The sequence below is a fragment of the Scyliorhinus canicula genome, chromosome 9 (genome assembly GCF_902713615.1).
Source record: "Scyliorhinus canicula chromosome 9, sScyCan1.1, whole genome shotgun sequence".
In the NCBI taxonomy this organism is placed as follows: Eukaryota; Metazoa; Chordata; class Chondrichthyes; order Carcharhiniformes; family Scyliorhinidae; genus Scyliorhinus; species Scyliorhinus canicula.
Window position 1 is genome coordinate 125771361 of NC_052154.1, and position 14896 is coordinate 125786256.

At 49.1% G+C, this 14896-nt stretch overlaps 1 protein-coding gene across 11 annotated transcripts in view; it reads right to left on the bottom strand.

The window, feature by feature from the left end:
• The window catches only part of LOC119971661 (von Willebrand factor C and EGF domain-containing protein-like), a 490550-nt gene that overhangs the window by 252135 nt on the left and 223519 nt on the right, over window positions 1-14896 (bottom strand). For all 11 annotated transcript variants that reach the window (XR_005461886.1, XR_005461887.1, XM_038807512.1 and 8 more), the window contains exon 7: window positions 14159-14287. Coding sequence is in view for 9 of the 11 variants with exons in the window: in XM_038807512.1 (XP_038663440.1) it covers window positions 14159-14287 (129 nt within the window). In the remaining 2 variants the exon portion in view is untranslated. The remainder of the gene's footprint in view (window positions 1-14158; window positions 14288-14896) is intronic.

Below are 14896 nucleotides of genomic sequence, written 5' to 3' on the forward strand. Positions count from 1 at the left end.
TTCTTCCTCTTAACAAGAGATTCCACTTCTTTGGTAAACCACGGTTCCCTCGCTCGACCCCTTCCTCCCTGCCTGACTGGTACGTACTTATCAAGAACATGCAATAGCTGTTCCTTGAACAAGCTCCACATATCCAGTGTGCCCAACCCTTGCAGCCTACTTCTCCAACCAACACATCCTAAGTCATGTCTAATCGCATCATAATTGCCCTTCCCCCAGCTATAACTCTTGCCCTGCGGGGTATACTTATCCCTTTCCATCACTAACGTAAAGGTCACCGAATTGTGGTCACTGTTTCCAAAGTGCTCACCTACCTCCAGATCTAACACCTGGCCTGGTTCATTACCCAAAACCAAATCCAATGTGGCCTCGCCTCTTGTTGGCCTGTCAACATATTGTGTCAGGAAACCCTCCTGCACACATTGTACAAAGAACGACCCATCTAATGTACTCGAACTATATCTTTTCCAGTCAATATTTGGAAAGTTAAAGTCTCCCATAACAATTACCCTGTTACTTTCGCTCTTTTCCAGAATCATCTTCGCCATCCTTTCCTCTACATCCCTAGAACTATTAGGTGGCCTATAGAAAACTCCCAACAGGGTGACCTCTCCTTTCCTGTTTCTAACCTCAGCCCATACTACCTCAGAAGAAGAGTCCCCATCTAGCATCCTTTCCGCCACCGTAATACTGTCCTTGACTAGCAGCGCCACACCTCCCCCTCTTTTGCCCCCTTCTCTGAGCTTACTAAAACACCTAAACCCCGGAACCTGCAACAACCATTCCTGTCCCTGCTCTATCCATGTCTCTGAAATGGCCACAACATCGAAGTCCCAGGTACCAACCCATGCTGCCAGTTCCCCTACCTTATTTCGTATACTCCTGGCATTGAAGTAGACACACTTCAAACCACCTACCTGAACACTGGCACCCTCCTGCGAAGTCAAATCTGTGCTCCTGACCTCTATACTCTCAATCTCCCGTACCCCAAAACTACAATCCAGGTTCCCATGCCCCTGCTGAATTAGTTTAAACCCCCCCAAAGAGCACTAACAAATCTCCCCCCCAGGATATTGGTGCCCCTCAGGTTCAGATGTAGACCATCCTGTCTATAGAGGTCCCACCTTCCCCAGAAAGAGCCCCAGTTATCCAGAAATCTGAATCCCTCCCGCCTGCACCATCCCTGTAGCCACGTGTTTAATTGCTCTCTCTCCCTATTCCTCATCTCACTATCACGTGGCACGGGCAACAACCCAGAGATAACAACTCTGTTTGTTCTCGCTCTGAGCTTCCATCCTAGCTCCCTAAAGGCCTGCCTGACATCCTTGTCCCCTTTCCTACCTATGTCGTTAGTGCCAATGTGGACTACGACTTGGGGCTGCTCCCCCTCCCCCTTAAGGACCCGGAAAACACGATCCGAGACATCACGTACCCTTGCACCTGGGAGGCAACATACCAAACGTGAGTCTCTCTCGCTCCCACAAAATCTCCTATCTGTGCCCCTGACTATTGAGTCCCCAATTACTAATGTTCTACTCCTTTCCCCCCTTCCCTTCTGAGCAACAGGGACAGACTCCGTGCCAGAGGCCCGTACCCCATGGCTTACCCCTGGTAAGTCGTCCCCCCCACAAGTATCCAAAACGGTATACTTGTTACTCAGGGGAATGACCGCAGGGGGTCCCTGCACTGACTGCTTCTTCCCAGTCCCTCTTACAGTTACCCATCTATCTCCAGTCTTTGGTGTAACTACTTCCCTGAAGCTCCTATCTATGACCCCCTCTGCCTCCCGAATGATCCGAAGTTCATCCAGCTCAAGCTCCAGGTCCCTAACACGGTTTTTGAGGAGCTGGAGTTGGGTGCACTTCCCACAGATGAAATCAGCAGGGACACTGACGGCGTCCCTCACCTCAAACATTCTGCAGGAGGAGCATTGTACTGCCTTCCCTGACATCACCTCCAGATTAAAAAAAAAACAAGAAAAAGAAAAAGAAAGGAAGAGCTTACCTGATATTACCTCAAACCCTGCTCCCGCTGAAAGGTAAGCAAATTTAAAGGCACTCACTCACCTTCACGACAGGCCCCTGCTCCCGCTTCCCAACCACCGTGGGGTGGGGGGGTTGGTTAGAGGAGGAGGTAGGATGGGAAACACTCACGAAATGTTTCGGGTTTAACTGTCACTTGCCAACAGCCTCTCCACAAACCACCTTCAATTTAGGCTGACCGCACTGCACGTATGCAAATTTCCCCAGAACAGCTGATCAGTAGCTCTGCTCTGCTGCCCTCTGCTGGATGATTGCCTTCACTCAAACTCCTCGGGTCTCCTTCGCAGATTCACCTTCAACTTAGGCTGACCGCACTGCACGTATGCAAATTTCCCCAGAACAGCTGATCAGTAGCTCTGCTCTGCTGCCCTCTGCTGGATGAAATACTGTGGTTACAAGAGCAGGTCAGAGGCTAGGAATCCTGACGTAAGTTACTTACTTCCTGACTCCCCAAAGCCTGTCCACAATCTACAAGGCACAAGTTAGGAGTGTAATGGAATACTCTCCACATGCCTGGATGAGTGCAGCTCCAACAACAGTCACAAAGCTCAACACCATCCAGGACAAAGCAGCCCACTTGATTGGCACCGCATCCACAAACAATCACTCCCTTAACCTAGCCAGTGAAGCCCACATTCCTTGAATGAATAAAACAAAATAAAACAGCCAGAGCCCACGAGGTGATGCTTAACACTGAGGTGACCACCATGGTGCAAACTACCGCCCTACAACACAGAAGGCAGAAACCCCATTGTAAAGTCACTGCACACTTGTATATTTTATTCACTGTACAATGCATTGTCCTGTTCCAAGCCAGGGACAGTGAGAGAGGGCGGTGAAAGAGTTAATGTTGTGCTCCAAGAACAGGTAGCAGCTGAAGCTATCTGTAGATCGGGTTTTGATACTGGCCAGAAGCCAGTTGGCAATTAGTCACGTTTTTCGGCTCAGAACGTGCTGGGGAATGCATTTGGCAAGTTGACAGTTCCTTGTCACAATCCATCTCACAAATAAATCTATCTGCAGGCAGCATCGGTCCCACAGCTACTGTTTCCACAGACCTGATAGTATATGACAGCAATAAAGAGCTTTCTACAACCTGGCCTAAACTAACAAATCACACAACATTCCCCCAGCAGTCTAAGACTTGACCAATTTAAGAGTTGGACAGGAATAAAACAATTAGTCTGTTTGATCAAAAGGGAAAACTTACGTAAGGACCACGGCAATGTACATTCTGCACAGTGTAATATATGTCTTCCTTGCAGACTCTGTAGCCCTGAATTTGCATGGATGCTGTCCAGTGAGATATCAATGGGATCTCCAGAGAAATGGGTCCTTAGGTTGTTCCTCCAGGAATTTTGCTGATCTCCCATCAAACCAAAGACCAGAGATGAGCAGAACCTTGCTGAAGTCATGGCCCCTCATGGTGACATCCTCAATTCTGCTCTCACATTGGGACACAAGAAATAGCAAGAGGAGTCTGCTTTACCATTCACTATCGTGACTGATCTTCCATTTCAACTCCACCTTCCTGCATCATCCCCATATCCCTTAATTCCCTCAGTACCCCAGAAACCTATCAATCTCTGTTTTAAGTATTCTCAATGGTTCAGCATCCACAGCTCTCTGGAATCAAACAGTTCCAAAGATTCACAACTTGCTGAGTGAGCAAATTTCTCTTCACTTCATTCCTAAATGGCTGACTCCTTTATTTTCAGGCTGTTAATCAGGGATATATGTGTGGGAAAACTGTCTGTTACCCCCTAACACAGATGCTATAGTTATCCTTGCAATTCTTTTTCACCTCCTCCCCTGCAAATGGCAACAGTTCCAGAGGTGCCAACAGCCCTCCGTTACCTGACAAATGGTTAGTCTCCATGTATAAGACTAGACAATTGGTGCCTGCCAGCTATTTGACAGCAGAGGGCACCACAGTTGAGCCCATTCTTATCATCTCCTGGAATGGGTTCCTAGCCACTCTTGAGAGCAAAGAGACCTGGTCAGAGTACACATTCCCAGAGTTACAGGGAGTCAGAGTACACATTCCCAGAGGGTCAGAGTCAGAGTACACATTCCCAGAGCTACAGGGAGTCAGAGTACACATTCCCAGAGCATAGGCCGGATCTAAGAGAGACCGAGCACATGGCTGTGTCTCTTCTTATCCCTCTGGGATGCCGCGCTCTTTGGTGTGATCCTTAACTTGGACCCAATAATTCGGGAGGCTTCGATCACTACCTTCGATTTTGGCCAATAAAGGGGCGGGTACCTTGATGGCTGGGCGTGTCCTGAGCGGTCATTGACCTTGGCTGTTTGGGCTCCCTGAGTAAAGGGAGTGGCACTGCTTAGTCTGTATCTGTATCGGTTACCTGAGTACAGTCCTATTGTTCTTGGGAAATGGGCCATCAGAATGCAAACGAGCAGAGCATTCGATCGCGTCTAGCTATCTCGGTTGCAAATACACACACAAGCTCTGAGTCTGTCTGAGTCCTGGGTTGGCCATAATTCCCATGGTCCTTTGCAGGTGGCCATCTGAGATGGGTACAGAACCTCTCGTGTCATCAATAATATCACTTTTGTGTTGTGAAACTGGATCTCATGGCAAGAGAGCAGAATGACTGGCACTGCCAAATTTGTTGTGTTAACTGAACCTTATTGTGTGCATTGTATGTGGATACTCCCTTCATGGCAAGAGGTAAAGAGAGAAAAAGAACTCTGAACTTTTTTCAAAACACATCATTAACTTTTAGTAACACTGCTTGAAATGGATAGTTATTGCAAAGGAAATTATTACTTTTTAAATGTTTCTACAGCTGTAAAGGTCCTGCACAGACACATATTGGAAACCTGTGTTCTCTTTTAGATGCTTGTCTTGGTGCATATTAGAGGTAACCAAGAAAGTTTCAAAATCAGTCATTTGGTCATGGTCATTGCAATCCCATCCCACAAAAAAACAGCAATTATTATTTGAAATCAGTGCTTCTGCAACATATTTCCATCATGAAAACTCTCTACACCATCATCCACATTCCTGTTTTGCAGTAGTGAATGATCTTTGAGGACGTTAGGGCCAGTCAAAGATAAGTATACTTTCAGGGCAATGGGGTCCCAGAATGTGTGATTTTGCCTGTTACTGATGGGATGGGGCATGCCCACATTATACTCCAGCTAATCTATAAGAATTTAAGGAACAGGGTCAGGAACACAGCAAGAATTTGGCCCATCGAGCCTGCTCCGCCATTCAATATCATCATGTTCTGATGTTGCCGCAACTCCATTATCCTGCCTTTCCCCATAACCCTTGAATCTCTTGACAAACAGAAATGAGTGTAACTCAGCCTTGAATAAATCTGCCTCGGCAGCTTGTTGGGGAGAGGATTCCAAATACCAACAGCACTCCGAGAAGAAATGTCTCCTAATCGGCGTCTTAAGTGGGAGACTCCTTATTTATGAAACTCTGCCTCTCGTTGTAGATTCATAGACATGAGGAAACATTTTCCCAGCCTCTGCCCTGTCAAGTCATCATAGAATCTTTTGCTTCAATAAAATTGCCGCTTATTCTTCTAAACGCCATTGAGTATACGGCCAACCAGCTCATCCTTTGTTCATAAGCCAATTCCTTCTTCTCAGGAATCAGCCTGGTGAACCTTCCCTGAACTGCTTCCAATGTATGTATGTCCAAAGTAAGGTGACTAGAACTGCACACAATACTCCAGGTATGGTCCCAGCAATGCCCGAGAGAGTTGCACCAAGACTTGCCCATCTTTATATTCCATCTCTCTTGCAATAAAGACAACATTCCATTGCTTTCTTAATTAATGATTGGTCCTGCATGCTGACTTTGTGATTAGTTTACAAGGACTTCCAGGGCCCTCTGTACCATAGTATGCTGCAGTCTCTCGCCATATAATACTGCTTCTCTGTTCATCCTGCCAAAGTGGACAACCTCACATTTTCCCACATTATAATCCATCTGACAATTTTTTTCCCACTCTCTTAACATATCTATATCACTTTGCAGGCTCTTCCTCCTACCTAACTTCATATCATCAGCAAGTATGGTGGAAATAGTTAGTCTATTTATCCAAGTCATCAATATGGATTGTAAATAGTTGGCAGCCAGGGCTGGGCCCTGTGGCACTCCACTAATTACTGTTTGCCAACCTGAAATAACACATTGATCCTGAGTCTCTGTTTCCTATTAGTAGCCAGTTCTTTATCCATGCTCATATATCCCCACAAAACATATGCTCTTATCTTATATCGTGACCATTCATGTGACACATTATCATAGAACATAGAACAGTACAGCACAGAACAGGCCCTTCGGCCCTCGATGTTGTGCCGAGCCATGATCACCCTACTCAAACCCACGTATCCACCCTATACCCGTAACCCAACAACCCCCCCCCTTAACCTTACTTTTATTAGGACACTACGGGCAATTTAGCATGGCCAATCCACCTAACCCGCACATCTTTGGACTGCCTTTTATAAATGCCTTTTATAAATTCAAATATATTACATTTGCAGGTTCTTATTATCCACCCTGTTGGTCACACCCTTAAAGAACCCTAATAAAATTTGTCAAACCCTTTCACAAAACCTCTGCCCGATTGTACTGATTTTCTAAATGTCTTGCTCCTCCTCTCCTAAATTATGGATTCTAGCATTTTCCCAATCGCATATGTTCGGCTAACTGACATATAATTCCCTGCTTTCTGTTTCCCTCCTTTCGTGACCAGAGTGTTAAATTTTCAGTTTCCCAATCTGCTGGGACCCTTCCAGAATTTCGGAAATTTTGGAAGATTCCCACCAATGCATTCACTATCTCTGTAGCCATTTCTTTTAAGATGCTAGGATGCAGGTCATCGGGTACCGGGGACTTTTCAGCCTTTCGTCCCATAATATTCCCATTACTTTTTCTCTAGCTATAGTGACTGTTCAAAGTTCCTCCCTCCCTTTTGTTACTTGATTTTTAACTATTCCTGGGGTGCTTTTTGTGTTTTAAAATGTGAAGACTGACTCAAAATACTTGTTCAAAGTCTCTACTATTTCCTCTTTCCCCATTTTTAATTGCCTAGCATTACCCTCTAAGGGACCAATGTTCACTTTAGCTACTCATTTCCATTTTATATACATGGTGAAGCTTTTACTGTCTGTTTTTATATTCCTTGCTAGTTTTCTCTCATACTCCGGTTTCTCTGTTATTTTGTTTTAGTCATCCTTTTGCTGGTTTCTAAATTGTTCCCAATCCTCTGCCCTAACGCTTACCTTTGCAGCATTGTATGGTTTTTCTTTCAATTTAATCACTCTTAATCCCGGAGTTATCCACAGATAGCATCTTTCTAGTAGAGCCTTTCTTTCTTTAAAAAAAATTTTTTTTTTAAATTTAGATTACCCAATTATTTTTTCCAATTAAGGGGCAATTTAGCGTGGCCAATCCACCTACTCTGCACATTTTTGGGTTGTGGGGGCGAAACCCATGCAGACACGGGGAGAATGTGCAAACTCCACACAGACAGTGACCCAGAGCCGGGATCGAACCTGGGACCTCAGCGCCGTGAGGCGGTTGTGCTAACCACTAGGCCATCGTGCTGCCCGAGCCTTTCTTTCTTAATGGAAGATATCTTTGTTGAGGATGATCAAATATCTCAGTAAATATCTGCTACTGCATCTCTATCATCTTACCTTTTCATCTATTTTTCCAGCACACTTTAGATAACCCTATCTCCATTCCCTTGTCATTGTTTTTATTTAAGTTTAAAGTACCAGTTACCGACCCACATTTCTCATACTCAAGCTGAGTGTGAAATTCTATCATGTTATGATCACTCTTGCCTACAGAATCAATTACTATTGGTCCTCAATTAATCCTGTCTCAATACACATTATCAATTTCAGCTCACCTACTCTGGGCTGAAGTTCCTCAAGCTTGCTGTGGATCACATAGGTGTCCACCAGTACTCACATGCAACAACTGCAACATGTCCTATTCCAACCTAAAATACATAACCATTAGAAAATGGTAGCATACCAGCCAAATCTTTATAACAATACAGCAATCAATTCTGTGGCCACTGCTGAGCACTGCAATGATTCTTGGCATCAGTTTACCCGTCAGATTTTGCAGATTGGAATGACAATGCAATCACTAGAGTTACAAAATAGTTGCCAATGGATTCAACGTCAATTCTCCAGTACCTCAATAAGTTTATGAACTATCTCGGGTGGCAGTGAAGGCCCCAGGTTCCATCCTTAAGACTTGTTTCAAGTGTGTTGACTACATTGGATGCAGTGAAAAGGGCAGTACAGACCAACAGGAACAGAGAAGGGAACCAATTGGATCACCAAGGCATTCCTGCCTTCCACTAACTTATCAGGATGCCACTGGATTTCTGGTATCTTGTCTAAGGGACCATTCATCACAATGAGCATGGTCACCCTTTCCAAAGGATTTTATTCCCCTCTCTGGCTCCGAGGACAATTGCAACCGTCCCACAACTGCTCTCACTGAATCAAATCATACAACACAGGTCACTAAGCACATCGTGCTTTACCAGTGTGGTGGTATGATTAGCATAGCTGCCTGCCATTGGTGCAGAACACTGGCTTACCATTAGCCCTGGTCGGTCATGTGCCTCTCGACCGGTTGGTTGAGACCAGTCATGTGACGGCTCCTCGAATTGTCGAGAGGCTGAGTTAACCCCGCCTCCAGGGCGGGGTATAAATACCCAGTACTCCCGGCGGTCGCCCTTCTACTGTAATCGACCGCAGGGCTTAACATCTAGTATATTAAAGCCATACTTTTGTTCAGCAGCTTGTCTCGCGTTCAATTGATGGTACATCAATTTAATATACTAGAAATTTGAAGATGGAGCTCCGGCTCAAGCCCGAATGCCTCCGCATCAGCCCGCAAACTCTGAACGCATCAGCAATCTTCAAGCATTGGCTGGCGTGTTTCGATAGCTATCTGGCGTCCGCAAGCAGCCCCCCCACCATGGCACAGAAACTTCATATTCTCCATTCCAGCATGGGCATGACGACCTATGCGATGATAGAGGAAGAAAAGGAATATGACGTGGCCATGGATACGCTAAAAGGATAATTTCTTAAGCCGGTAAACCGAGTGTACGCCCGACATCTGCTGGCTACCAGATAACAGTTCCCCGGTGACTCCTGAGATGATTTTTACCTGGTCCTCGCTGTCCTGGGGAGGAATTGCACCTGCCTCCAAGTTTCAGCCATTGAGCACATGCAACTTTTAATCAGAGATACTTACGTGGCTGGGATGCAGTCCGCCGCAATCCGCCAGCGGATGCTGGAAAAAGACAACCTCAGCCTAACTGAGGCACGGACTCTCTCCACCTCCCTGGAGGTTGCCGACTTAAACGCCTGCGCCTATGTCCCCAGCTGCGCTGCAGCACCCTGGGCCTCCTGGCACGCTTCCCCACCGCCATCCGCCGCTCCCGACCCCTCTCAGGCCTGCGCCTCGGGACGCCCAGACAAGTCCGCGGGGCCCCGCTGCTATTTCTGTGGGCTTGCCAAACACCCCCGCCCGCGCTGCCCGGCCCGCTACGCCCTTTGTAAGAGCTGCGGGAAGAAGGGCCATTTTTCGACGGTCTGCCAGGTCAAATCGGTCGCTGCTGTGCTGCGCAGCGACTGGGGATCTCCTCCTCCGGGCCCTTCCAGCGCACCGCGTCAATCTCCCCCCCCCCGCCCCCGGGCCCCTGCGTCCGGCCTGCGCGCCTCTCTGCCCCCGCTCTCAGCCGCTCCGATCGGCCCACCGGCACCGTTAACCCCGCCCCCAGCAACCACGAGGGTCCTGCGGGCGCCGCCATCTTGGGCCCCGGATGCCACGTGCGGGCGCCGCCATCTTGGGGCCCCGACCCCACGTGCGCGTCCTGGGCGCCGCCATCTTGGGGCCCCGACCCCACGTGCGCGTCCTGGGTGCCGCCATCTTGGGGCCCTGACTCCACGTGCGGGTCCTGGGCGCCGCCATCCTGGACTGGCACACAAGGTCCTGCCAGCACCTGCTCGGCCGACGACGACGACTATGGATCTTCTCCACGGCTCGCGGCCATTCAGCTCGACCAGTCACGTCCACACACGCTCGCCAAGACGACGACGCAAATCCACCTCAACGAGCACGAGACGGACTGCCTGCTGGACTCCGGGAGCACGGAAAGCTTCGTACACCCTGACACAGTAAGACGCTGCGCGCTCCCTGTCCACCCTGTAAAACACAAAATCGGGTTAGCCTTAGGTTCGCAATCCATCCGCATCACCGGGTGCTGCATCGCGGACCTCACGGTCAAAGGGAAGGTTTTTAAAAATTATAAACTCCTTATCCTCCCCTACCTTTGCGCACCGGCACTCCTAGGACTGGACTTCCAGTGCAACCTGCTTGACCTTCCAATTCGGCGGCCCTATACCCCCCTCACTGTCTGCAGCCTCGCATCCCTCAAAGTGGACCCCCCCTCCTTGTTTGCTAATCTCACCCCCGATTGCAAACCCGTCGCGACCCGGAGCAGACGGTACAGCACCCAGGACCGGACCTTCATCAGGTCCGAGGTCCATAGGTTGCTGAAGGAAGGGGTCATCGAGGCCAGCAACAGTCCCTGGCGAGCCCAAGTGCTGGTGGTCCGGACTGGGGAGAAAAACCGGATGGTCATCGACTACAGCCAGACCATCAACCAGTTTACGCAACTGGACGCGTATCCTCTCCCCGGTATTTCCGCCATGGTAAACGAGATTGCGAAATACAAAGTCTTCTCCACGGTGGACCTCAAGTCCGCTTATCACCAGCTCCCCATCCGCGCGAGTGACCGCAAGTACACCGCGTTCGAGGCAGATGAGCGCCTCTACCACTTCCTCAGGGTTCCATTCGGTGTCACAAATGGGGTCTCGATCTTCCAACGGGAGATGGACCGAATGGTGGACAAGTACGGATTACGGGCTACCTTCCTGTACCTCGATAATGTCACCATCTGCGGCCACGACCAGCAGGACCATGACACCAACCTCCGAAAATTCCTCCAAACCGCAAAACTCCTTAACCTAACGTACAATAAGGATAAGTGCGTGTTTAGCACCGACCGTCTAGCCATCCTCGGCTACGTAGTGCGTAACGGAGTGATAGGCCCCGACCCCGAACGCATGCGCCCCCTGATGGAACTCCCTCTCCCCAATACCCTCAAATCCCTCAAACGCTGCCCGGGTTTCTTCGCTTACTACGCCCAATGGGTTCCCAATTACGCCGACAAGGCCCGTCCCCTCATTCAGTCCACGACCTTCCCGCCGTCAACAGAGGCCTGCCTGGCCTTTAGCCACATCAAAGCGGACATCGCAAAGGCCACAATGCGCGCCATTGACGAGTCCCTCCCCTTCCAGGTCGAGAGCGACGCATGAGAAGTAGCTCTGGCGGCCACCCTGAACCAAGCGGGCAGACCCGTGGCCTTCTTCTCCAGAACCCTCCAGGCTTCCGAACTCCGCCATGCCTCAGTGGAAAAGGAAGCCCAGGCCATAGTCAAAGCTGTGCGACATTGGAGGCACTATTTGGCCGGCAGGAAGTTTACCCTCCTCACAGACCAATGGTCAGTAGCCTTCATGTTCGATAATGCACAGAGGGGCAAGATTAAGAACGACAAGATCTTGCAGTGAAGTAGAAGTAGAAGTAGAACAGTACAGCACAGAACAGGCCCTTCGGCCCTCAATGTTGTGCCGAACAATGATCACCCTACTCAAACCCATGTATCCACCCTATACCCGTAACCCAACAACCCCCCCCCCTAACCTTTCAGGACACTACGGGCAATTTAGCATAGCCAATCCACCTAACCCGCACATCTTTGGACTGTGGGAGGAAACCGGAGCACCCGGAGGAAACCCACGCACACACGGGGAGGACGTGCAGACTCCGCACAGACAGTGACCCAGCCGGGAATCGAACCTGGGACCCTGGAGCTGTGAAGCATTTATGCTAACCACCATGCTACCGTGTTGCCCCTAAATGGCGGATCGAGTTGTCCACGTACAACTACGATATCTTGTATCGTCCTGGGAAGCTCAATGAGCCTCCTGATGCCCTGTCCCGCGGTACCTGCACCAGCGCGCAGATAGACCGCCTCCGCTCCCTCCACGCGGACCTCTGCCATCCAGGGGTGACCCGTTTCTATCATTTCATAAAGACCCGCAACCTGCCCTACTCCATCGAGGAAGTCAGGACTGTAACCCGTGACTGCCACATCTGTGCAGAGTGCAAACCGCACTTCTACCGCCCCGAGCGCGCGCATCTGATCAAAGCATCCCGCCCCTTCGAACGTCTCAGCATAGACTTCAAGGGGCCCCTTCCCTCTAGCAACTGCAACATTTACTTCCTGACGGCGATCGATAAATACTCCCGCTTCCCCTTCGCCATTCCCTGCCCCGGCATGACCACATCGACCGTCATTAAGGCCCTCCTCTCCATCTTCTCCCTGTTCGGCTACCTCGCATACATACATAGCTATTGGGGGTCCTCCTTTATGAGCGACGAGCTGCGTCAATTCCTGCTCAGCAGGGGCATTGCCTCTAGCAGGAGGACCAGCTATAACCCCCAGGGTAACGGACAGGTCGAGCGGGAGAATGGTACCATCTGGAAGACCATCCTACTGGCCCTCCGGTCCAGAGATCTCCCTATTTCCCGATGGCAAGAGGTTATCCCCGATGCCCTACATTCCACCCGCTCCCTCCTCTGTACAACAAGTAATCAAACATCTCATGAACGCCTTCTTGTTTTTCCCCAGGAAGTCGTCCTCCGGATCCCCTCTTGCGACGTGGCTGGCCACTCCCAAACCCATCGTGCTCCGGAAGCATGTGCGGGTGCACAAGTCCGACCCATTGGTGGAACAAGTCCTGTTACTCCACGCTAACCCGCAGTATGCGTACGTGGAGTACCCCGACGGTCGGCAGAACACGGTCTCCCTCCGGGACCTGGCACCCGCCGGCGTGCGGCCTTCACCCCCTTCACCACAGACCCCCCCTGCCCCTTTTCCCCCAGCGCCCCACCCAGGCCACCCCTTCCCCACCCATGGCATCTCCATCACCAGCCCGGGGTACGGAGACAGTTCAAGGACCACCGCTCCCGGAGTCCAGGACATCAGCTGAACCACCACCATCGGCTGAACCAACGTCACCAACTCCCCTGCGGCGGTCTGCCAGGACGTCACGGGCAATGAAAAGGCTGATCGAGTCCATTTAACTTCAACACCACCATGGACCTTGTATGGACACTATGTACTGTTGCTAAATGTCTGGGCCAGTGGGAGGCCAAAGATATATATTTTTTCTCCTTACTACTCATACCACCAGTTCTCCACCCCCCCCCCAGCTCTCGTTGACACCACCCCCCCCCCCCCCCCCCCCCCGGCCTCTTTCTCCGCAAGGGGTGAATGTGGTGGTATGATTAGCATAGCTGCCTGCCATTGGTGCAGAACACCGGCTTACCATTGACCCTGGTCGGTCATGTGCCTCTCGACCGGTTGGTTGAGACCAGTCATGTGATGGCTCCCCGATTGGTCGAGAGGCTGATTTGACCCCGCTTCCAGGGCGGGGTATAAATACTCAGTACTCTCGGCGGTCGTCCTTCTACTGTAATCAACCGCAGGGCTTAACATCTAGTATATTAAAGCCATACTTTTGTTCAGCAACTCGTCTCGCGTTCAATTGATGGTACATCAATCAGCTTCCCTGCTCTTTTCACATGGCCTGCAAACATCCTTGTATCAAGCATCTATCCAATGCCCTTTTGAAATTTACTACTGAAACTGCCTCCTCCAATGTTGCAAGCAGCACATTCCAGATCATAACTTGCTGCGTGACAAAATGTTCCCTCATGTTTCCTCTGATTCTTTTATCAATCACCATAAATCTTTATCCTCTGGCTACCAACTCACTTACCAGTAGAAAAAATTTTCCTTTCTTACCCTATCATAACCTTTCATCAAGACGAGTAATCTCGGAACAAGCCATGACATATCCCTAGTCTGGGTGGCTGAGTAGCACACTACTGAGTGAGACTTCAAAGGATATCCCTTTAGGCATTATCATCAAAACTCTTTCTTCAGTCAGCCTTTTACCTTTGCAGCTGACTCCATTGCTGGTCTCAATCATGATGAAGCCAACGGGACACACACGAGAGATTTCCTCACAGCCACCGTGGTTACAGCTCATGTCACAGCCATATTCCCCGCAAAGACCAGGAAGTCCTAAGAAAGAAACAAAGACTTGCGTTTACATATCACTTTCCACAACCGTAGCAAGTCCCAAAACATTTCACATGAATGAAGTGCTCTTGAAGTATAGTCACACAGTCATTGTTGCAATACAGATAACATGTTGTTCCATTATGATCCTCAGAGGGTATCCATAAACTAAATTGACCAAATTTACTGAATGGTCCCAGTTGAAGATAATTCAAACAGAATTACACTTTTTTGTGCCTTTTACATCAACCCAAATCAGAACGAATGCAAATTGAACGTGAATTAACAGGCAAATGATATTTCAAATAAAAAGGTGAATTTCACTTTAAATCAATGATAATCAACCTAGGCTGGGAAGTGGGCTGTATGAGAGGCCCTCCTTCAATTCAGTGGGGCGCAAGATTGAAATTGGGCTTGTTGGTGAACCATGACCCTATGAATAAGATTAAATATATTTAATCCACGCCGTACATTTCAGAATTAGTTATAGAAAGTGTTTAATCATTCATACATTGAAGAACTGTCATCAACTTCAAATGGTAAAAACAAAAGAAATATTTACACTTTGGACACAGTGGGAGTGCACAGTTCTCAGTCAATATTGTGGCAATC